We start from the raw sequence: 23,824 nt of genomic DNA, 5'->3' as shown, positions 1-23,824 counted from the left end.
AATCTTTGCAGCATTCGATATAGAGGCAGCTTGACTGGGGACGTCACTCCCAGGGCTCCCGTGGTGGCGTTCACCAGATCCAGGATTACACAAAGGCAGCGGCAATCTACATGGTCAATCGTTTTTGTGGTTGCCTGTGTGGCCTGTCATTTCTTGTCCAAGGGTATTGCTGCAGATACTACGAATAGCAACAGCGCCTGGAAGCCGAAAAAATATCGCATGTTCAGAGCTCTCACGACTGGGTCTTCGCTGGACCCACTTACTGGGCTTCAACTCACAATGCTTCAGCTTCCTCCTATTAGTCAGCGACATAAAATAATGCTTTCAATGATTCCTCTAGCAATTTTTTTGCCTTTAATCATGAAACAATTATAACTTGGCATCAATGAAGTAGGGATATTAATGTCACATACTGTGCTGCTGCAGACTACTCTCCCCTACCTAGCCGGTAACTATGCTCAGAACTCCCACTTTTACATTGACGCTTCAACCAGTCAGTGCACTTCCTTTCATGACCTTTAGGAAGAAATGGTTTCTTCTTGCCTGCAGCGGAGGACATGCATCCTCGACAACAGCAGAACTTCATGGCATCGAAGTAGCTGCCCTTTATAATTTGCGCCAAATGCCTGACCGATGAGTAATTTTCGCCGACTCAAACGAAGCAATACAGATATCGTTCATCCTCTTGAAGAAAACTGATTTTCACATTGTTTTATTCGACCTAGCAAACTGACGCCATCTGGCTATTAACGTAAGGAACTTTGTCACATTTTAGTGCATATCGCCTCATTAAGGCATTCTGGTAATTGAAAAAGCAGATGAAACATTATTCAAAGGTCTTCAACACTATATACGCAGGGGAATTCAAAAGATAAAGTGTGTATACCTTATCCTGTATGCCATATTCGCGCCAAAAACTTTAAAATAAAAAAGCATTCATGCATCGGAAGACCTATTATATTGCTGCTTGTTTGTTAATGTTTGATTAAAAAAATAACCGGTGGTAGTTACTGTGAATAATAGCGCGGGTGGCTCAAAAGGTATCATTTAGCCTGGATCAACTTCACAGGTTGTGCCATTTAACTGGGCGCAGTTAAACCACGCGCGCCTATCAGGTCTGTCCGCTCGTAGGCCATGGCAGGAAATTGTTCAATGGCCATTGTTGCTGCTGCAGCTCCCGCTACTCTCGCTCTGCTGCTACTAGTGTCGGTGGCCACGCAGCAAAGCCGGGAAACGTTGCGCATGGCAACAGTGGCGTAAAAGCTTTCACTTGATGCAGTTGAACTTTTCGTGAACTGTACGTACGCGATTTGGAGCACTAAATAGTGGTCTTATTTTAAAATTTGCACCTTCTTGGCACAAAAGTGGCCCTACAATGTTTCTGGACTGCCATGTGAGCAATAAACATCGACCAAGTGTCCTTAATGGCTTTTATAGTCTCTTTAGGGACACCATAGTGGAAATCAAAAAGAAATGGTGATGGGCACGGGATGTAGCATGACGGCAGGGCAACCGCTGGTAGTCGAAGATCACACACTGGATTCCAAAAGAGGGCAAGAGGGTGACGGGAACACAGAAAACTAAGTGGGCATGTGAGATTAAGAATTTACAAGTATAAAGTGACAGCAGCAAGCACAGAGTTTACTGGCGGAACAGGGCAGAGGCCGTCATGCTGCAGTGGGCGTAGTCGGGTTGCTTCTGGTGATGATGACGAAATTGTAACAGTAAACGGACCTTTACGATTTCACCGCCATCACCACAGCCAGAATATAACCCACGGCCTTTGGGTCAGCAACCGAGCACCCTAGCCACTGTTCCACCGAAGCAGACTTAGTCGACCCGTACATAAGAACAATACCCCCATCCACAATTCCTCGACATCTATAAACGCTGCACCCCCGTCTTCGTCTGCACACTAGCAATGAAAACATCTGACTGTAAGGCTTATGTCATGTGGTGAGTCATTACTGCCAGCAGCATTTGTGGCTCTATCGAAGCTAAAGAACACATATTATTTCAGTATAAAGCGTATGAGGATGAGCTTGTGCTGTATGAACATTGCCGAATTTTTAATACCCAACTAACTTGCTCTTCTGACTGGGTATCAGGCCCTTTAGCCGGCGTCACGCTGCAAAGGCGTAGTACTAAATATTTATTCCGTACTTGGATAGTGTCGGTTATCTAGAAAACGTTTTGCTGTACCCTGAAATGACGAAATGAGAAAATCTCGTCACACGTCCTTCCCCGACAGAAAAAAAAATTGTGCCTAATTTTTGTTAGCTTTTTATTCGATATTGTACCAGAACATCTTGTAATGTTTGCTCTTTATCTCTCACTCGCCACCTGTCCTTAAGATTCCCAATTACATTCCTCATGCAGCACATCAGCGACTTGCATATGCCAGCTGAATTCTCTGATTTTCAATTGAAAGGTCTCTCTCTGTCTCGCTCTTCACATTATACGAATTGCATTACAAGTGGGTCCTCGAATGCTTTGATGTCATTATAAAAAGCTAAGCCATTCATCGTCATCAGCCACCAAATCAGTTATTGTAGTAGTGCGTACGTTGCAAAGTTAATTGTTTCGGTAGCCCCAAGAGTGTTTGCAATTGGTTCCTGAAATGGTGCTCTTCGAGCATGTGCTGTGACTGCAGGGCCGTTCCTATGCCGGCCTGCCGTTTTTTCTTTCATTGAGCTTTATTGTCTTATTCTGCAGGTGACTTGGACGCTTACAAATGCTGCCATTGAGCTAACTGGTCTGCTCTACACGTCGAAGTCAGAAGCGAGATTTCCAGTTCTACAAGGTTACACTTACTCTGTGTCCGTTCGACAACTTGGCGCAACAGGGCGTTCGGTGGCAGCCAGCGAAGTCCTGTTCTTGGAAAGCTCAGCGACGGACACAGAAGCCACGCTACTGCATAACGCAACAGGTGCGCATCTGCAGGAAACGTCTTTGGCTATACCGGCTGGGGCAGATGCACTGGGTATTTTGTGGCTGTCGGTAGTATCTTCGCAATATCCTCGCTTCAACACCCGCTCGATGGTCGGGGTTTTATCCACAGACTTTTCTAACAGTCTCCCCGCTTTCTATATTTCTTTCAATATTCTCTCTATATATCCTCTATTTCCTCTTTTTACCTTTCCCTATGAGCAGCTGCTGAGGTGTCGTACTTTGATTCACTCAGTTACGGGGCTCACTTTTCCTATAATTTTTCAGTTTTACATTCTCTTGACCCCCTCCCAATACCTCCACATGTTTAAGAATCGTATGTAACACACTGCAAGTAATCAATTTATTATAAATATTTATACAATTTTGTAGTTTTGTAGACCAGGTACTAATTTCAAAAAAGGTTAACCTTCTAGGGAATTCAGCTATGTTTTGTTGTCGTTGATAACTGCTAATAACCTAAGTGTTGTAAGACCAAGCTTTACTCAGTCTTGCATGGCAGTTCGCGTCCCGAAAAATATCAGACCGCTCTGTGAGAACCCCTTATCCTGCCAAGCAGAGTGTCCCTAGATTGTCTATTCCTGTGCGCTTTCCTTGAATTCACCTGTAAGGTCTCACAGTAGTGCCAGCAGCTGCAGAGCACGATGAATCTTAGAGAACATGGACAATACTATCAGTACCTGTGTAACCACGAGCTCGTACACAATGTGTTCCTGTGCTATATTACCACTTTTCTCTTCTGCACATGCAATGAGAGTGTGTTCACTATAGCAGCCGACCTCTTGACGAGGAATAATTGAAGATACAACTCTTCAAAGATTCGGCGGATCACAGGTCTATTAGGAATTTCAAGTTAAGGAGTCAGCGTCTATTCGCGCAATACCGCGACCTACAGGTTGCGCACAGTGAAATCCAAGATGTCTGTGGAGGGATGATTAACCCGTGAACTTGCACAGAAGAAAGTAGGACGCACGGACGTGCAACCCGTGCCACTTTCACCGGATGAACTCTTGATCGTCGAATGTACGTGTATCGGACCAAAGTACTTTTCCAAACTAAAACAGCATTCGCTACACTATAAAGCAAAAGGGTGTTTAAAGGGCTTGTGGTTCGTCCTTTTGGGAACTAATGGGGCTGCCACAACCATTAAGTTCTTTAAGGATTAACGGCACCGGTCTAACAGTTAGTCCCCACAGACGAGCTCGGAAGACTAACATTTAGTCCTAACATATACACCTTCAGTAACCGTTGGTCCCACAACTCACCCCAAAGGACTAACATTTAGTCCTCACTTTTGCATCTAGTAGGGCAACTGTTATACCAACATTTACACCTTACCGGGAAACCGTTAGTCCTCACAGTTGCACCTCGCCCGACGAACAGTTGATCCACTGAAATACTTCAATCGAATGAACTTTTTGTCCCCAGTTCAAACATTTCCTTTCGTTTATTTTCCGCCAGGTCTAATCATTTTTTCGCCTGTTTTCCGGCACAGTGAGCACCAAATTGAGCAGAAAAGAACACGTGATTAAGTAGTTAGCCATCCATGTGTAACTGCTTTAGCAGTCACGGCAACAACGAAAGACAAAAGTGAGACATCGAAATCTTTTATTTTTCTACGTACGCGTGAAGTTTCTCTATTCTTTTGAGTGACCTTGTGGTGAAGTGTACAAATCTAGTCTCGTTGTCAAATCTTGTTCATTCCTTGTGGAGCTCCTCTGACGGAAGCCATAGATGACAGACATTGCAGACGCCAGCGCACGCAGCCTTCTGCCTGTTGTGTTGCCACTGCTGCACGTACAATATTACAGTAAAAATAGTTGACACACATGACAGATGATGCAGATGCACGCATATGACAAGTACAAGCAGGTAATATAAAAACCAGCGTTAAAATCTGACACACAAATAACTCTAAATTCACATTTAGCCCAGTTCTGCTGAAGCTGCTCTGACGAAAGAGATGTATGACAGGCATCGCAGAAGCCAGCGCACACAGTCTTCAGCATGATGTGTGCCCACGGCTGCACAATAAGTATGTAAAATAGTGAGTCACACGTGGAAGAGGATGAATACTAATGCATTAGAGAAATACGTGTAAGGTGAAATAAAAACATACGTGAGATATGACATGCTAATAATTTCACCGTGATGTCACACATCGTCAAAGACTCATTTCAATCCCCGTAGCGCAACAGCTTGAGATCGGCGGCCGCCGCCACAACTCTGCGAACCACTTCGCCGCTAACGAGTCATCGAGTCCTAAGCGAGCAACGTCGTTCAGCTTGAGCAAGCGAACGCCAGACCAAGCACGGCGCTGCACGCGGAGTGTCTGCCGCTAGCGAACTTCGAACAGGAGAGCGAGCATACGCTTGGCCGCCGCCACCAACATCGCCGAGCTGGATTGGAGCTAGCGCCGAAGAAATCGACGGTAATGCGACCCTTTTCCACAAAGTCGAGTGAGTGCAGCGCGCAAACGCGAGTCCGCCGCCGCGCCCAACGGAAGGCGCCAATCTGCTTGTGACCGACTGAGAGGAAAGCCAACTGAAATGGCGACCAATTTTTTAAAAAAATTTCAATTTTCCGACGCTAGCGACGCCAGCCCGCCCTGGTGCACCTAAAGCGCGCGACATACTACAACCAAGCTCTTTACGAGAGCCTGCAACGTGTTTTCGACGACTCCGAATACAGCGACGAGGTCTCAGCCCAATATCTTCAGCCCGGAGCTCATCGCGGTGGTCAAGACAGGCGAGCACTCGATGAGCGAGCGTACGGGAGGCCGACGGCAATGGTGGCCAATAAAAATGCGGTCGCAAAGCACGGGCGAACTGCAGACGCCGAAGCTGACTTTCGCAATGCATTTCGTGCGTGCGATATACAACACGACCGAGCCCGTTGCCGGCAAGTGCGATCCGTATCGCACACGGGACAAGTAGAGTAGAATAAAGAATAATAACCTGCTAGTTTACAAATCTAGCGCTGATTTCTGCCCTGAGTCAGGCTGAAGCATATATCCGATAGGCCTGCTGTCTTCTCGGCTGCCGTATAGGCCTTCCCAACTGTTGGTGTCGTGCGTTGGTCGTGACTATCTTGAAGCCAGAGGTATACAGCGCGGCGTGGTGACGTGCCGAGACTTGCTCCAGACTTCATGGGTGCAGCGAAACGCAAAAGCAGCAGCCCACGCTCATCCAAGCGTACACACAAGCACCACGTCGTAGTTCCTAGATCGTCGAATCCAGGCAGCCGTGCTGAAGCACTCCGAGCGCGACGCAACGCGAACCGTCACCAGCAAAAAACTGGGAAAGACTGAGCCAGCATGCGAGGAGAAAGATGGTAGTCACCTTGGCAACGCTTTTCGCGCTGCCTGCAATCCCCGTGCGGTTCATTCCTTTAGAGCGTGTTTGGGGACTAAGTCTTTTCGCGCAGCACGCTTTCCTTTGCGGTTGCTCCTTAACGGTCTATCCATTCATCACGCGCGCTATCGGGCCCCGTTACTCTTTTTTCGGGTAATTTTGCCTTAGAGTGTACCTCATTTGTTGCCGCAGTGCGAAGGGTTTTGATGTCAGCTGATCACCAGTATTTCAACGATTCTTTGCGTAATCGTGTGCGTGCTACAGAAAACTCCGCAAACTAGAATGCCCGTACGAACTGAACGGCACTTTGATATAGCTTGTGCCGAGCCTGCCTGGTGAATTTGCCGCAGTAATAGACCACTAGAGGGTAGCGCGCCGTCGCGGCTTCACAGGACCAAATGTTTACCGTAGCGGTGTTGTGCAAACATATAACGCCGTTGTCATTACTTGTGCTGTAAGTATCATGCAGCGGCTTTTTCAACGCAACACAAGCATTTATCTTCCCATTAAGGAGCGCTTGTGTCACAGCCATGATCAGACTCCGATAGTGCGCGATTCGCTGCACTTGGATGTTGCAGGCTCTATCAGCGCGATCGCAGGATATCGAAACGAATACACACGTGCACTTTTCGCAGCATCAAAATTGTGAAAATTTGTCGAACAACATGTCGCTCGGACGGCATCGTTGAATTGTAGAAGTTAGCTTAGACTGTTATCGTAACTGCATATTTCATTGCTACTGGATAGTCGAGCTCGCTGGCTTCGCTAGGCGAGCTCGAGTGTACTGGTGGCATGCGGCGTATTGTAATATTCCCTGTGATTGGGCTACATTCAATGCACCAGAAAAGGTAAGTTTTTTTTTTAAATTTTGAGCTCACTGAAGGATAGTATACAACAAATACAATCAAAATGACTTACGAGCGTGAAAAAACTCTTAGCGCATGGCAGGATCGGAAGTGCAACCCGCTGATCGTGAGCTAACAGTTGATCGTTCATCATCGCTTTCACTCTCAGCGCGTTTACAACCATCTATGTCTAGTGAAAATTCTCGACGTCAAGACTGTTTCCTTGAACATCTCTGCTGAAAGTAGTCTGAAGAAATTTCTCTGCCGAACGACTTCGATAGCACCAACACCGCGTCATTGCACATTTTCAACACTGCGTCAATAACCGCGTTTATTTGGAAGTGTGCGGAACAATTCACTCTGATACCAGGCAAGAAAAAAATCGCTTGCAGTACGTGTTGAAAACTACGATTGTGAAAATCTACGATTGGGAAAAACAAGCGGCGCAGCGTAGGCCGAGGCTCCTAAGCGCAAATGGTGAGTATGCGCTACTTTCCGCTTGCAATGATGCTATGGGATTCATGCTATGCAAAAGCACAAACGAATGCTATACGCACGTAAAACAAAGTGAGTTTCAACTGCAAAGGTTTGACAATAACATTCAACTTTCCAACGTGGCTACAGATACTGTCGCAAAGCGTATATGGGTACACGTCGGGCTATAATCGAAAGCGTGAGTTGCCATGTATTCTCACGAAAACATTGCCTCTCGCATGAACGAATCAGATGTATCATGTCACGGACGGTTCCGTATATTCACTGATGCACGGGACATACAAAGTGGTTTGTGTTCGTTTCTTGCTAACGCCTTAACACTGAGGCTAGCGCAGCCGAACAAGGGAGCGTTGACAACGTCTGCCTACTGATCATCCTAGAGAGGACGCCCCTGAATTCCGCTAGGCAGCGCGACAGTCTATAAAAATACAACTACTGCTTTTTTTTTGCTTTTGACCCAAGGTTGATTAAGTGGATCAATTGTAAGTGTAGCAGTTGTGTGCACATCGTACCCTTACCTGGGGTGGTTTGCAAAATAGGTCGAGCTTCAAGAGCACAAGAGTTGGCTCCAAGCTCCTTTACGGCTGTCATTGCCAAGTGAGAGTGCAGAGCGCGTGATAGCAGTGTTGCTAAAACGGCTTCAAGAGGGAGCGTGGCTTAAAAGAAATACACTTGTGAGACATTTGCGGCGGTTGTCAAAGAAACACCGTGTCAGCGCCACAAATCAACAAAACCACTGAGCTAACATTTAAGCAGTGCAGTGACATCAGCGTGATTGTTGCGCTATTTTTTGCTAACGCAACATCTCGCTTCCCACGGGCGTGTTTGTGGGTGTTCTCTTTCGGGCAGGTTACTTCGTTTCACCTGTAGCTTATACATTTTCACTCGCGAAGGTAGCAAGTGCCCACATGCAACACTATTATGAAGCTCGCTTTGCCTCAGTGAAATACTTTCTGGATAAACATATGGACAGGTTATCACCATGGTTGATCGCGTCATGGCGCTAACACTAATGTAAGTGTGAAGTCGTGAGCGTGGTGAAGTGGAATGCGAGACATCGTGACCACGTCACGATATAACTTTTACTTCGTGCATAATCTGTGAGTTATAAAGCTGATAGTTTAATAATGATGCTCGCTGGTTTGGTAGCGTCACCACAGCTCCTCGACGAGAACAAACTTGGTGGGCGGAATCGATCGGACCCTATCTTCGCCGCGGGGGTCTGTGTTACTTACTGAGGTGAGAACTCGTTGATTAGAGAAGGCGCCAGTTGAACTTGTGCCGGTGCCAGTGTGACTGGTAGGCGTTTCATGCAGTGGATGCTAAGCAGCAGTTTCTTTACAAGCAAAGTTATTTGGTCATCTTGCACAAATTATGCAAGACTGGAGCAATAGAGAAGCTTGTGATCCCCTTGCTTCCTCCAGTTCTTTTTATGTTAGTAATCTACCCGGTCTGCGCGGTCTGCTTTGAAGTGAAGACTGCGACATCTCGGTCATTATTTTGATCTTGATTTTTATCCAGAGCTTAACATATATTGAAGAATTTCTTATTGATTGGAAAAGTCCTAACTGAAACAGAAGTATTCACCTCGTGTGCATTTAACAATATCTTGATTAGCATGAAGCAAATCAGCAAAATCTAAATCAGCACAAACCTGCGTAGCGTGATATTAATAAGGAGTAATTACCCCGACTTTGCTTAGCATGCCAAATATTTGCATCGTGTCAAACAAGCATGCCCTCAGCTTCACGTGGCTTCGTTGTATGTTTTTAGGATGTCACTTTATTACGCCGTTCTTAGCATGACATAAATTAGTTAGCTTGGTTATAGACCCTTTTCCTAAAAACACCACCTGACGGTCAGTTTTTCGTCAGCTTCGCTTCTCAAAGCGTGCGATAGCTAACGCCATCATGAGGACATGGAAAGCGAGCCGTCAAATGCGTGAGTGCTGTGATGTTTGTGTAGGCGGCTTGTTCTCCATATCATCCGCTGCAATCACACCACTTTCAAGCCTGAACGAGGTCCCAGTGCTCCCCGATAAGCTTTCTGAGCTGCTTCCGCTGCCCAATGAGAAATATTTTGTGTCTGTCAGCGGGTTGGGTGAGCAGTTTGGCTTGTTATGACTGGCAGTGCATAGGTTCGGCCTGCAAGAAACTCTCATCGGCGTGCCCTCCCGTCACGGTCCACGTCTTGCAGAAACACAAGATGTGTCTTTGTGGTTTGCAAGAAACACGCATCACCGTCGCTGGGACACACAGCTTGCGTCGTCTGCTGTGGTGCTTGGCAATGGCGGCATGTAGTTCGCATTCACGGCGCTAGGGGCGTCCTGTTTCAAAAAAGGTGTTCAGTTCGAACTGTCGTGGTGGATGGACGTTTTTTTTTTTTTGAGCGCTCCCGATCGACTGCGCATATAAGTGGTTCTGCATGCTTTGAGCTTGTATTTATAATTATAAGGCAGCAAATAAAATCTTTGTAGCCCTTATTTCATTGTGCGGCTTTTTCGGGGATCAGTCACCAGGTATTTACTAGTTTGTGCTTGTGTGTGTGTTTGTTTTTTCGTTTTTTTTCTTTTGCCACCATATGGGGGAGTACACGTACATTGAACACGCAAATTTTCGTAGTAGAGCTTAGACTTTCTTTTTTTCGTAGGGCAGGGCTCGAGTTTTGTAGTTATCGAGGTAGACAAGTCATAGGCACAATTGGTATCAAAAAGACGTGGTTAAAAAGACTGTAAAGTGTTCAGGGTGCGGTTTAGGTTTGAAAGTGGACACAAGTGTAGAAGCGGAAGGAGAAAAGGCTGACGGGAAATGTAGGCAATGTGAGGTCGAGATAAAATGGAGAAAATAATGGTTGCACAAAGTGAACTGCTAATGAGAATCACCGAGCTCGAGACAGCGTTGGCGACAGAGCAAGAGAAAATGAAGGCAATGAAAGAAAGGCTGAAGTCCACCGAGGAAGCACTAGCCAAGGCGAACAGAGAAGCGGCCTACGGAGAGAACAGTAGGAAACCGGCAACCATAATGGCGGAAAAGGAAGGGCAAGCGAGTTTGGCAAAAACAGGTTCAGCCGGTTCAATTGTAGCAAGACACAGCTTCAGCAAAGTAGTGGTGGGGCTGGGAGGGGACAAAGCAGCCGGCGTCGCAGGTGCAAGTAACCCCCAGGTGCAGGACGCTTCAGCTGAAAAGTCACAGCATGTGATAATCGCCGGGGACTCGAATTTAAATCGATGCACAGAAGCCACCAGAGAGAGGGTAAGAGGTTACAAGAGGGTTGCAGTAGGGGCGTTCCCAGGACGCAAGCCGGAAGCAGTCGTGAGGCAAGCGAGCGCAAAACTCAAAACTACGGCTAATAGACGAAACCTCGTGATAACTTCAGGTGATTGAAACTATGTCTTAAATGAAGATGCAGCAGGACTAGCAACCACACTGGCGAAAGGCGTCGATGACATGCGCGCCACTTCTCCTCAGATACAGGACGTCTTATGCACGATACCGGAGGTACCAGTGCGTGATAGCAACCTGCAAAGAGCGGTTGTCAACGCAAACCAAGAGATATGGTGGATGAGTCGAGAGAAAGGCTTTGAGGTGATGGAAATAAGAACAGAGGTGCATAGGTAGGGCGGTTTTCAACGAGACAGAATTCACTTCGATGGGCGGCTAGGTCATGAGGTGGTTTGGTGACTTGCTGGACGCGCAGTAGCTTTTTTGGGGGGCAAGCGAGTCCTTCGGGGTGCAGGATAGCTTGTAACAAGGAAAACAACCAGAGAGACTCTTTGACAGGTGGTATGAACAGATACGATTCCAAAGTGGCACCAGTATCTAAGATAGGTAGAGTCCGGTTCAGAAATAGACGTAGCCACGAGCGCCGAGCCAATTCAGACATAGGGTATATTAACGTGCAGAGTGGTAGGAACGGGCTGAAGTGGGAAGAGATAGAAGAACAGGCAAGGGGGAGAGCCGATGGTATACGGTTTTGTACAAACACATCTCAGGGACATGGAACAACCTCCTAACAATCTGGACTACGCGTGAGAATATTGTAATAGAACAGAAGGCATCAGAAAGGGGGTGGTATTGGGGCATTCATTCATAAAAGTACAGACTGGCAAAGGGGTTAGCAGGACTGCAAGGAACATTTATGGCTAAAAGGGAAAGTGGCAGGGCAAATGACACTCCTTGGTTTCGTGTACTTGTGGACAGGAGCAAAGGCCAGAGAGGAAAACCAGGCAATGGTAGAGTGTATATCAAATTACATTCAGGAGTTAGGAGGAGAGTGCGAGATAATTATACTAGGAGATATGAATCCACACATAGAAGATATAGATGGGTATATGAATTGATGATTGATTGAATTGTGGGGTTTAACGTCCCAAAACCACCATTTGATTATGAGAGACGCCGTAGTGGAGTGCTCCGGAAATTTTGACCACCTGGGGTTCTTTAAGGTGCACCCAAATCTGAGTGCAAGGGCCTACAACATTTCCGCCTCCATCGGAAATGCAGCCGCCGCAGCAGGGAATTGAACCCGCGACCTGCGGGTCAGCAGCCGAGTACCTTAGCCACTAGACTGCCGCGGCGGGGCATAGAGGGGTATACCGTCCCGACAGGCAAAATGATCATGGATATGTTGGACAGGCTTGCTTTTATCATTTGCAGCAGTACCGAGAAGTGTGAAGGGCAAATAACATGGGAGCTAGGAATGCTGCAGTCGACGATAGATTACGCACTGATGTCACAGAGTATGTATGATAAGCTCTGGGGAATGAACATTGATGAAAGTGGCTTTAGAAGTCTGGGTAGTGATCACAAACGTATCTAGCTAAAACTTGAAGAGCAGTGGAAGTGGCAAGGAGACAAGATGAGCAACTACCAGAAAAAAGTGTTATGTAGAAAGGCCAATTGAAATATCCACTAAACAAATTGAGAAAGTAATCACTATGGATAATAAAACAGTGTGACAAAAAAACGACAAAATGAACGTCTCAGGTCAATTGAGGTTTTCTAGAGCGCGAAGTAACAGATTCACACCTGGTATCTTCTGGTGCGACCACACACTTGTCGAACTAATTGGTTATTAGCTTTCATGAGTGTTATCAAGAGAGCAAACTTAAAATGCAGATGCATGACGGGAAATTACCTCTCTGCTCTACTTTACGATAGGCAGTGAGTCTTCATGCACATGAATAATGCCTCTATGAAGTACACAGCAAAGTGAAATTCAACAGAAAAAAAAGACAAAAGACAAAAGAAAAGCAGGTAGGTCAACCAGGTTGATGTTTTGCTGCCCTACAGCGTAGAGGTAGAGGAAGTGATCAGAAAAACGTTTAAGTATGAGAGCACAATTGATATGTATGGACACATAATGGTGCTTATCATTGATGCACGGTTGGTCGTGTATAGAGCTGTGTTGTTTTCAGATTTTTAAAAGCATTGTTTCAGCCCACCTTGGAGATGCTTCAATTGTAGTGCTACATAAGACACAACTTAAGGGCATGATTTATTGAATAAGAAGAATAAAGGTGAAACAAATGCTTTAAAATATATCATGGCTGCATGGACACTTACAAGCAATGTAAAGCGCAATAAAGTGAGGACGCATGAGGTCTCTCGACGCTTCAGTTCTCAACGAATGCTTCAACTGTGCTGCAAAAAAAATTTAGGCAATGTCTCTGTGTGTAACATTGACCCTTTTAAACTGTCTATATGTATACCTAGAATTCCTACTGTGAGCGAAGTTATGTAGTGCGCCATAACTCTTCCTTTTATTAAGGGTAATTTTTCAAACAATTAACATTGTTCAATTTCTGTCTCTTGACTTCGTACCCGCAATTCTCGCGTTGGCTCGATCACAATTGTGCAGCCCTTATTTTGGAGCAATAAAAAAAAACTTCAACCAAAATATATTTTAGAACTGCTTCTCGGTGATATTGCCTTCCCTCAACTGCCACAGCTTGCGATGAGTCATGGGAAGTTTCGTGAATACCTAGGGCCTACCCTTAAAGAAGAAGGTGGTCCGGCTGTGAAATGCTTTGTGTTTTTCTCAAATAAATTTTTGGCTGGAGTTTTCTCACTTTTCCAGTCCCTTCACAGTCAACCAGACCCAATGTTCACCTTCGCCCTTAATTTTGTTAAATTATGAAGTAAATAAAAGTGTAATATATAAAATAAAAATACCTAATATTGTTGTAAAATTACTGTTGTGGAAAAAACTCAGTCACACATGCGTACTCAAACGTAATATTGACACAAGGTAGGCTGGCAACTATAGTAGCCAGCGTCTGAGGAGGACAACGAAGTAGTTCTGTGTGCGCGTGCTCTGGTGTTCGCGTTTCTGGCCCTTGGGTTACGAAAGTAAACGCCCTGTTTTGTACCTGAGTACCTGTGTCTTTGTGACATTTTCTGTTGGAGCTGCAGGGTACGGTAGATGATACGGTTACCTGAAAGTACCCCTGACGCAAGTCCTTCGAGTAGCTCAGCCGAGCTGACCCCTATGCACGTACGTTCCAGCCGTCGTCTCCAGGGACTCGAACCACAGCACGATTTGCTGCCTGAACGTCAGAGGACTACGAATAAACACCGCCTAACGTCACCACGCCAGCACTATCGCACCTGGTTATCAACCAGCCCAAGACGCCGAAGACACTTCGCGGAGCGGCTTTTGAAGATGCCAATGACTGGCTCGAACATTTCGACCGAGTCGCCATCATCAACGATTGGACCCCAGAGCGTAAGCTACGCTGTATGTACTGCCTCCTGGAGGACTCTGCGAAAACGTCGTTTGAGAACCATGAAGCAGCGCTTACGTCATGGGATGAGTTTCACCGGCAGATCCTCAAGGCCTTTGCCCAAGAGGACGGGAAACAGGCAGTGGAGAGTGCTATAGAGGCAAGGGTTCAAGGCCCTAACAAAAGGGTGACTACTTACATAGAGAACGTAAATCGGCTTTTCAGGCGTGCGGAGCCCTCTATGTCCGGATCCAAAAAAGTTCGTTACCTAGTGCGTGGTGTTCATGAAGAGATTTTTGCCGGCCTGATTCGAAACCCGCCTGCAACACTTGCGGAGTTACATGAGGAAGCCACTGCCAAGGAGAGGGCCCTTCAACAGCGTGCCAGGCAGTATAACCGTGGTATACGTCACAGTGAGGTCATTTCTGTCACTCTCGGCGATGACATCAGCGCGTTGTGAGAGCTTATCAGAGCTCTCTATAAGAAAGAGCTACAAAAGATGCAGGTGACTGCTTTACCTGTAGAGCAGCTCTCCATAGCGGAGATGGTACGCTCCGAGCTACGGCAAGCCGTTCCCGCTCCCCAACCGTCCGAAGCGCCACAACAAAGGCACTGCGTCGAGATGAGCTACGCGGAAGCAGTGCGACGTCCTCCATTGTGCAGTTCAATCAGCGCATTTTACCCCAATGAGCGACACGCTCAGGAAATGGAGGTAGGCTCCCGTCCTCGCAGCTCGCCGTTGATCGCCGAAGCAATACACCCGACCACAGGCCCCTTTGTTTCCACTGCGGAGAAGCCAGACGTGTCTACCGAACATGTGCATACCGTCGTGTGGGTCTCCGTTGATTTGCGCCTGACGCCCCTCATCCACGTCTTGGCGAGCGACCACTGGAAATAAGAGAGTTTAATCTCGAATCGTCGCAGCACCGAGCATCGGTCGCAAGAGCTTCGCTCTTCGTCGCCTGCTCGCTACAGGTCACCGAGCGCAGCCTATTCACGCGGCGCTCCGAGACGCCGTTCACCCAGTCCTGCAGGCCGGTAAAACTGAGTTCAGTGACCTTCCGAGGTGAGGCCGCTGACGCTGACTCTACGGAAGATCCTCCAATATGACAACAGCGACGGCAGCAAAAAGATGTACAGACGCAGTCAAACGTGGTACGAAGAGTGGCGACATCAAACATTGCGGTAACTGTGGACGACGAAGAAGTAATGGCGCTAATTGACACTGGAGCAGACACTTTCGTTATGAGCATGGGTCTTGCCTGCAGGCTGAAGAATGTTTCTACCCAGTGGGCTGGGTCGCAGATACGTACGGCAGGAGGCCATAATCTCACTCCGGTGGGACGCCGCACAGCGCGAGTCAGTATTCACGGATTTACATATCTCGGAGATTTTGAAATCCTGCCGAGTTGCTCGAGGAACCTAATTCTCGGACTGGACTCTCTGCATTATAATGGAGCCGTGAATGATTTGCAAGAGTCGCAGGTGACGTTTTCTACTGCACACGCTTTAGCGCGCAACCCTCACGGCAGTTATGTCAATGCTTTGAGAATTGTTGACGATGACGTCACGTTACCGCCGAAGAGTAGCCTTTTGACCTTGGTAATCTGCGACGTTTTTGATGAATTCAGTGACTATGAAGGTATTGCAGAGACAAATATCCCGCTGCTGCTCAAACGAAACATCTGCATAGCCCGATGACTTGTTCGGTTAGAGAATAAACGCTCTCAAGTTCTGCTGACCAACTTCAGCAATGAGTTTCAGCAGGTCCCTAGAGGCACTACAGTCGCTTTTCTCGGTGAAATCGGCGACTTTTCCGATATCGGCGCATTGGATACGAATTCACCACATACAAAAGCTTGTGCTGGCCTGGGAAGTCGAATTCACGTTAATCCAGACTTGCCAGATTCACGAAAAGAGCAGCTGCTACCCGTTGTGAAGGAATTCTCGGACTGCTTCGCCACAGCATTGAAGGTTCAGCGTACCAGCGTTACAAAGCACCACATTGTTATCGGGGAGTCGGCGCGGCCTCTTCGCCAACATCCATACCCTGTGTCCCCGAAGGAAAGAGAGGTGATTAAGCGTCAAGTTCAAGAAATGCAGATTGATGACGCCATTCAACCCTCAGCAAGTCCGTGGGCGTCACCTGTTGTCTTAGTAAGGAAAAAAAGACAACACACTACGCTTCTGCGTCGACTATGGACGGCTTATCAAACTAAAAAAAACACGACGTTTATCCCCTGCCACGGATTGATGACGCCTTAGACCGTCTACGCCACGCCCAGTTCTTTACAACTTTAGATCTCTTGTCAGGGTACTGGCCAATTGAAGTTGACGAAGGCGACCGTGAGAAAACCGCGTTCGTGACTCCCGACGGGCTCTACGAATTGAAAGTGCTGCCTTTCGGTCTCTGTTCCGCTCCCGCCACATTTCAACGCATGATAAACACTGTACTAGCTGGAATAAAGTGGCAGATGTGTCGTGTATACTTGGATGATGTCGTTGTGTTTTCAAGCACGTTTGACGAGCATCTTTCAAGGCTAAAAAGTGTCCTCACTGCAATAAGGAGAACGAACCTTACTATCAAGCCCGAAAAGTGCTACTTCGGCTATCAGGAACTCAAGTTTCTCGGCCACGTGGTGAGCCCGGGGGATGTTCGACCAGATCTGGAGGAGTTGGCTGCCGTTGCCGATTTCTCTTCTCTTGGAAACAAGAAGGCTGTTCAGCGATTCCTCGGACTCTGTGCGTACTACCGCCATTTTGTCGAAGGATTTTCGAAAATTGCTGAACCTCCTACAAGACTGACACGGCCAGATGTGCCTTTCGTGTGGACGGAAGAACAACAACAAGCCTTCGTAGAGCTACGCAATCGACTGCAGACAGCTCCAGTGCTGGCGCACTTTGACGACACTGCCGACACCGAGATCCACACAGACGCCAGCAACGTAGGAATCAGAGCCATTCTAGTTCAATGGCAGAACGGCGCAGAGCGTGTGATCGTTTACGCGAGCCGCAGTCTCACAAAAGCAGAGGCTAATTACTCTTCCACAAAAACGAGTGCCTAGCAGTCGTTTGAGCCATTAGCAAGTTTCGATCCTACCTATACGGCCAGCCACTTCGAGCGGTCAGTGACCACCAATTGCTCTATTGGCTTGCCAATTCACGGGATCCATCAGGCTGCCTCGCCCGCTGGAGCCTCCGCCTTCAAGAGTACGACATAACGGTGGTATATCGATCAGGACAAAAGCATACAGATGCTGACTGCCTGCCTCGTGCCCCTATATGCCCGACGTCATCTCACATTGAAACAATTTACCGTTCTTTGGCATTGTCGATGTGGTGCGGATGGCTGAGCTTCAACGTGAGGACACTGAGCTACTTCCTGTAATCCAGCATCTTCAAGGAGAAGACGGTATCGTCCCACGCCGGCTCTCGCGTGGTTTAACATCGTATTGCCTGCGGTACAATGTTCTCTACAAGAGAAATCTTCAGAGCAGCCAGGAAACTTTCGTCCTCGCCGTTCCAACGGCACTGCGTGAGGAAGTTATGCAGGCGAGCCACGACGATCCTTCAGCCGGTCACTTAAGCTTTGCTAGAACATTAGCACTACTGGCAGCAGCTTTATTCGTCCGTTCAGTGCTATCTCCGGACCTGCCGTGACTGTTAGAGGCGTAAAGTTCCACCCGCAAAGCCCGTCGGTTTCCTCGAACCTATAAATCCACCTCGAGCACCATTTCTGCAAGTGGGAATGGGTCGTCTTGGGTCCATTCCCTACGTCATCCTCAGGAAATAGGTGGATAATCGTCGCAACAGACTATCTGATTCGCTATACAGAAACCAAAGCTGTTCCTAAGAGAACTGCAGTTGAAGTCGCGAGATTCTTTGTCCACGACATTGTTTTGCGTCATGGCGCACCTGCGGTTATCATAACCGATCGCGGAGCAGCATTCACGGCAGAGTTATTGCAATAAGTCACGAAGCTGATGCACACAAACCACTGGAAAACAACAGCTTCTATGTATGTTTATGTAGAGCACAAAACATGGGTTGAAATTTTGCCATACTTCACGTTTGTTTATAATACCGCTGTGCAAGAGCCTACAGACCTAACACCATTAGAGCTTGTCTACGGCCATCGCGTCACAACACCGTTAGTCCCTATGCTCCCCGTATACCAGGACACCAGCGGAAATGACAGCGTTGACGACTTTGTCGAGAAAGCCGAGGAAGCCCGGCAGCTTCCACGGAACCGCATTCGCGCGCAGCAAGATATCGACACTCGCCGTTACAATCAAGGCCGAAGGAACGTCTACTATCAACCAGGGGACTTTGTATGGATGTGGACACCAGTTCGACATCGTAGGCTTTTGGAGAAGCTATTGCGACGCTACTTTGGCCCTTACGAAGTTGTGCACTGCCTCAGTGACGTGAATTACGTGGTAGTTCCCTAAACCTCCGACACCAGTTGAAACCGAAGACGTCCACGTCTAGAAGTAGTTCATGTAGTACGGATGAAACCGTACCACGCCCACGAGTTATGAACACTTCGAAATTTTTCCTTATTATCCACAACAGCGTGGGCTTACATTTTTTGTTGACGTGATCATTTTTTTCTCATGGCCCTCTCTAGCATCTTAGTCAATCAACAGGGACGGTCGCTCTTGAAAGGGGGGAATTGACGCAAGGTAGGCTGGCAACTACAGTAGCCAGCCTCTGAGGAGGACAAAGAAGTAGTTCTGTGTGCGCGTGCTCTGGTGTTTGCGTTTCTGGCCCTTGGGTTACGAAAGTAAATGCCGTGTTTTGTACCTGCGTACCTGTATCTTTGTGAAAATATTGCTTTTCTTTTGTTTTAGCACCTATCGCATTAGACAAAATAGCAGTACATAAAAACTAATGAAAAGAAAAACATAACAAATTGATACTCAGCGGGATTCGAACCTGGGACGCCGAGCCGTGCTCGCGTATGTGAACTGGGTGCATTAGCTTGCTAAGCCATGCGCGCCCACGATCGAGGCGAGATTTTTTAAAGATATACATACAAATTTGCTTCTTGTACGCTATGTGTCGGCATATTCATGTACGATATGCGATCGTATTTATTATTAGGGAGTTTTAGAATAGCACACCGCGAGCCCTTGCGGTGCGGTCGCTGCCACTGCGCACGCGTCGTAACGCGAGTCCGGCGTTCGCGTTCGTGGACCACACGCAAAAAATTCGAAATAGCGTGTGGTAATGGCGGCCTGCGTGTGGCCCGCAAGCGCTGGTATGGAGGCTGCGGGCGGTGATGGCGGCCCGCATGTGGCACGCAAGCGCTGTTTTCGAGGCTACGGTATCACTGCGATCGCAGAAGGACAAACGCTATTCTGAAGCTCATATGGCACCCGCTACACCCGCAACGCCCGCAGCGCTTGCAAACGGTATTCTAAAGCGCCCTACTGCGTGCGTATGTTTTGTAATTGTATCTACATCACATGCTTTCTGCATGTCTTTCAACTATAGATCGCCGCGCCCTCGCAGATGAAAACAAGTATATTTACGCCCACACACAAGCTCGAGCAGTTGAAGGTTGTTTCCCGGGGCTCTCTTGTGATTGAGTCGGCCCCCACAGGAAATTAGAGTGATACGCGTTAATCCCTGCATCTCGCTGTAATACAATTAGTAGTTCTCTCGATGGATGACAAATTGGTTTTTTCGATTGTGTATCAAGTGCGAGTCGTCCACGGAATCGGCAGATTGTGCGGGCGCTCCAAGGACTCCGAGGTGACGGCTGACGCCTGTGGTCGCTTCCCTCAGGACAGTGCGGAAAAAACTACAGGTAAGGGGGACATATTATCACGTACACTAAGTATGCCACTCAGTGCAAGTGTGTGTTGCCGCACTTGAACGAGGCGTCGTGAAACGGCAGCCTTACGCGCCTTTGCGAGTGCGGTTACCGATTCGCTTTGACAATTAAGGCTAACACCAGCAGAGCCATGGCACATCGACACGGCCTTACTGGAGCTAATTCACGACAGCTGCGGCAACATGCTTGCGCGGTGTGATGGATTTTTTCATATGTGCAATGTAGTGAGGAGGACGCACACGGCGCTTGCTACGTTTCTATTTTCATTTATTTGGGAAACCGTCAGAGTACATTTGTACATTATAAAGGGGAGGGGCGAAAGTACATATGAACAACAAAATAACTACATGATTATGTAAACACGTTTAACATAAAGTTAAATATATTGATGAAGTTTCGCATGCAAGGAGTACACTTTAATTAATGACGACTGTACTAGAACCACTAAGAATACACTATACAGCCAGTAACTTTTACGCCGGTTAGTACAGTTCACGATTCTGAGCTTATTAGTGCATTCTGAAATCGAGTGGGGTCGGCGATGCTTAAGGATGCAGGTAGGTTATTCCAATCTATTGACGTCTCACGGAGGAATGATTGTGAACATGCTAAGGTGTTGTGACGAGGTATGCTGACCTTGTACACGTGATCATGGCGAGCAGAAGGATATGATGCTGGGTGATTCTAAAGTGACGTTGTTGATTCAACGAAGCCTGTAGTGCCATTTGATGCAAAGCAGCATTTTGTTCACGTTTGCGGGCGATACAATTTGTAACTTGGCTTGATTCACCTAGCCAACCGCCTAAGTGGGTATGACTAGCATACGTTCAAGGTGCAGCGTTATTACGCCCCTAAACAGTGGCGTATCCTTGTTAAACGTTATAATGTGTTTGCCTACTGTATAGAGAGTGAGGTGTTCGTGCAATCTGTAAGTGTACCTGCAAGACGCCTTTGCTAGTAACTACTATTGTACCGGCCAGCACCTACATTGTACGCTTGACTTTGAAGAAAACTTGCATGCACAGTGTGAGATTTTGTAATCTGCCAGAATTAGTTTTTATAAAAGAATATACTGCCAGCATGTTCAAAATATGTTTCGCTGCTGTGGGGTAGGAAGCGGTTATCAATTTGTTGAATAGTTGCTGATGCAAGTATTTATAGTTTTGATGCATTATTATTTCTCATCAAACTTATCAGGTGTTTGGCTGTTTCAGCACAAACATTGTAAAGAGAAAAGCAAGATGGGCAATGACAGGATCAGTGCCGACTTTTGTTTGCAGCAGAATATCTATGTTGGTGTATTAATTGTGACAGCCTTTCTGTAGTGTTTCTTGCCAATTTCTGCAACGCCACAGTTGTCAGCAATATTAGAGAGAACACGGAAATTAACGTTTAAAGATAATGGTCACTAAAAGCCTAGTAATGCACAGCACAAAGTAAGAACAAAAGACATCAGTGTGATCAATGTGGCACGAGCACAGTCTGTCATCTGAAATTTGTATTGTGGAAAATGTTGCCTAAGTAAGAAAACTCTGTATGTTTGGAAACATTGTGACGTCACTTCGAGCACCGCGCAAGCCAATCCCTCCCTTCGTGCAAGGGGTGGTTGAAAAGGAGTTTGCTGGTGACGTTCCTGATAGCCCACTAAAAAGTATGCGATTCTAACTCTGTAGCTAATTATATACATAATCTTTTGCGCTGTTAATCGCTGCATTTGAAACCTACAACGTATTTTTATTTTTACATTGCTTCCTTAAGACCTAACACACAAACTTGTAGTGTGCATTGTCACTTCATGAATATCGAGTGGTAAAGGTACTGAGTATATGCGAAACAAGAATCTCTGCTAATTACTTGAAGACAGATGAGGGCTTCTATAAAACGAGTTATAACTTTGTTGGGCTTGCGTACTCGTCGACGTGTTGCATACATGCCGCTTCAGCAAATGGGATCTTCCAGCCCGGTGACCATGTGATTTGTTTCTGCACACAGCGCAAACACTGAGATGTACCCACTCGCAGATGACCATGTCAAGTGCATATTTACCTTGACTAAAATGTCCAATGAATTTTTTTCAACAACCGGGCGCTGCCATGAGTGCTAAGGTCTTCGCAGAAAAGGTGCATTGTTATTCACACTGCACACATCATGCACAATATTCTCAGTTTGTGAACCAATATTCTTTATGCCATTCAAAGCACACTGAATGTCACAATGCTGCTGTTTGTCTCACAGGCCGCCACGTGTGTTCACTTCTTCAAGATAAACAGCCAGCGTGGTAAATATTCTATCACGCAGTTCGCCATCCAGCTAGATGTTTGCTGACACAAACAACAGCTAATGTCGCCATTGTAACGTGAAGTTTAAGCTTTGAAAAAGCAAAAGAAAAACTTGCCCCAAACACCACACGACTGTACCGCGCTGAACCCTCAGGCGTAGTGTTTTGCCCGCCACACGTTTCACGTGTTCCAGTGACATCATGCTGTGACGTGCCCCAGTAGAGGCCTGTTGCTGCATACCTCCTTTGAATGAGGGTCCAGTCAGAAAAAGTAGGAATTGTTGATTTCGTAACTTGTTCATTTCCAACGGGACCCTCATTTGCACGAGTTGTCTGACGGATATTCAGGCAAACTTTTGTGCAATGAATTAAACATTTGGCAGTCTGTTCTTGTCCCATATTGTTCTTACTGGTGTCTCTAGTGTTTACTTTGCACTGTTCATTAGTGCTCATCCATAGAGACTAGCCAGCTTGCCGCTGTTTCGGACAAGATGCAGCTGGCAAGTGCAATAGTGTTCATAACACTAAAAGCTCAAGCAAAAAATTATCTTCTCATATTCAATTATTTTCATTGATATCAGCACATTACAAGTAATATATAATGAAATATTAATCCGGGTTGGTTTACATAAAGTTGTCAACTAAAATTTAAATATAGAAATGATTGTTGTTTATAAAAAATGGGGTTTAGCAAAACTTCATGTTGTTTTCTTGAACAGCTAACAAAAGTCTATTGCATGCTTACTTATCAATCAATTGAATTTGCCTAACATACATTCTAATTCTTCACTGCTTTGCCAGTAACACTTCACAATGAGGGCAACATTATTATGAAATAATTACTTTTTATGAACGGAGAGAAAGAAGCGGCAGGCCGGGAGGCTTACGTGATATTGGCATTTATTTTGCTACCAAGGACAATATCATGCAAACTTGCTATAGAGCGGTTATGCGTCTTAATTTATATCTGCAAACTAAAAACGTTGAATACAACTCTATTTGTCTTAAAAAATTTTTGCAGTACTGTGGACGCTGCTGGGCTGCTTAGTCAATATGAATGGTGGAATTCCTGGACATGTGTTTGTTGATGCTGCATCAGCTGCTTGGTGTTTTCATGGCAACTTTGTAGAAGTGTTGGGTGAGTAAAGCAAGCAGGTTGCAACACAGGGAAAACAATAATATGGTAGCACCTCTGGTGCGTGCCTTACATTCAAAGTATATCAAATATTTATCTTCCACTGTGTGGCCTGTATTTTCTTAAGTGACACTTCTTTTTTCTTTATATTTGGGTCTTGATGCTTAGAGAGCAATGTATTTGTGTTTGACAGCAATTGTTCC

The 23,824-nt window shown here is 46.5% G+C and overlaps 1 protein-coding gene across 1 annotated transcript in view; it reads left to right on the top strand.

Moving 5' to 3' along the window:
* Positions 1–23,824, top strand: part of LOC142765206 (uncharacterized) — a 1,282,698-nt gene that overhangs the window by 888,923 nt on the left and 369,951 nt on the right. Inside the window, exon 7 of the mRNA XM_075865840.1 lies at positions 2,716–2,929. Coding sequence (XP_075721955.1) covers positions 2,716–2,929 — 214 coding nt within the window. The remainder of the gene's footprint in view (positions 1–2,715; positions 2,930–23,824) is intronic.

The sequence above is a fragment of the Rhipicephalus microplus genome, chromosome 6 (genome assembly GCF_043290135.1).
Source record: "Rhipicephalus microplus isolate Deutch F79 chromosome 6, USDA_Rmic, whole genome shotgun sequence".
Taxonomy (NCBI): Eukaryota; Metazoa; Arthropoda; class Arachnida; order Ixodida; family Ixodidae; genus Rhipicephalus; species Rhipicephalus microplus.
The sequence above is the reverse complement of the archived record's forward strand: the minus strand, read 5'-3'. Positions and strand labels throughout refer to the sequence as shown.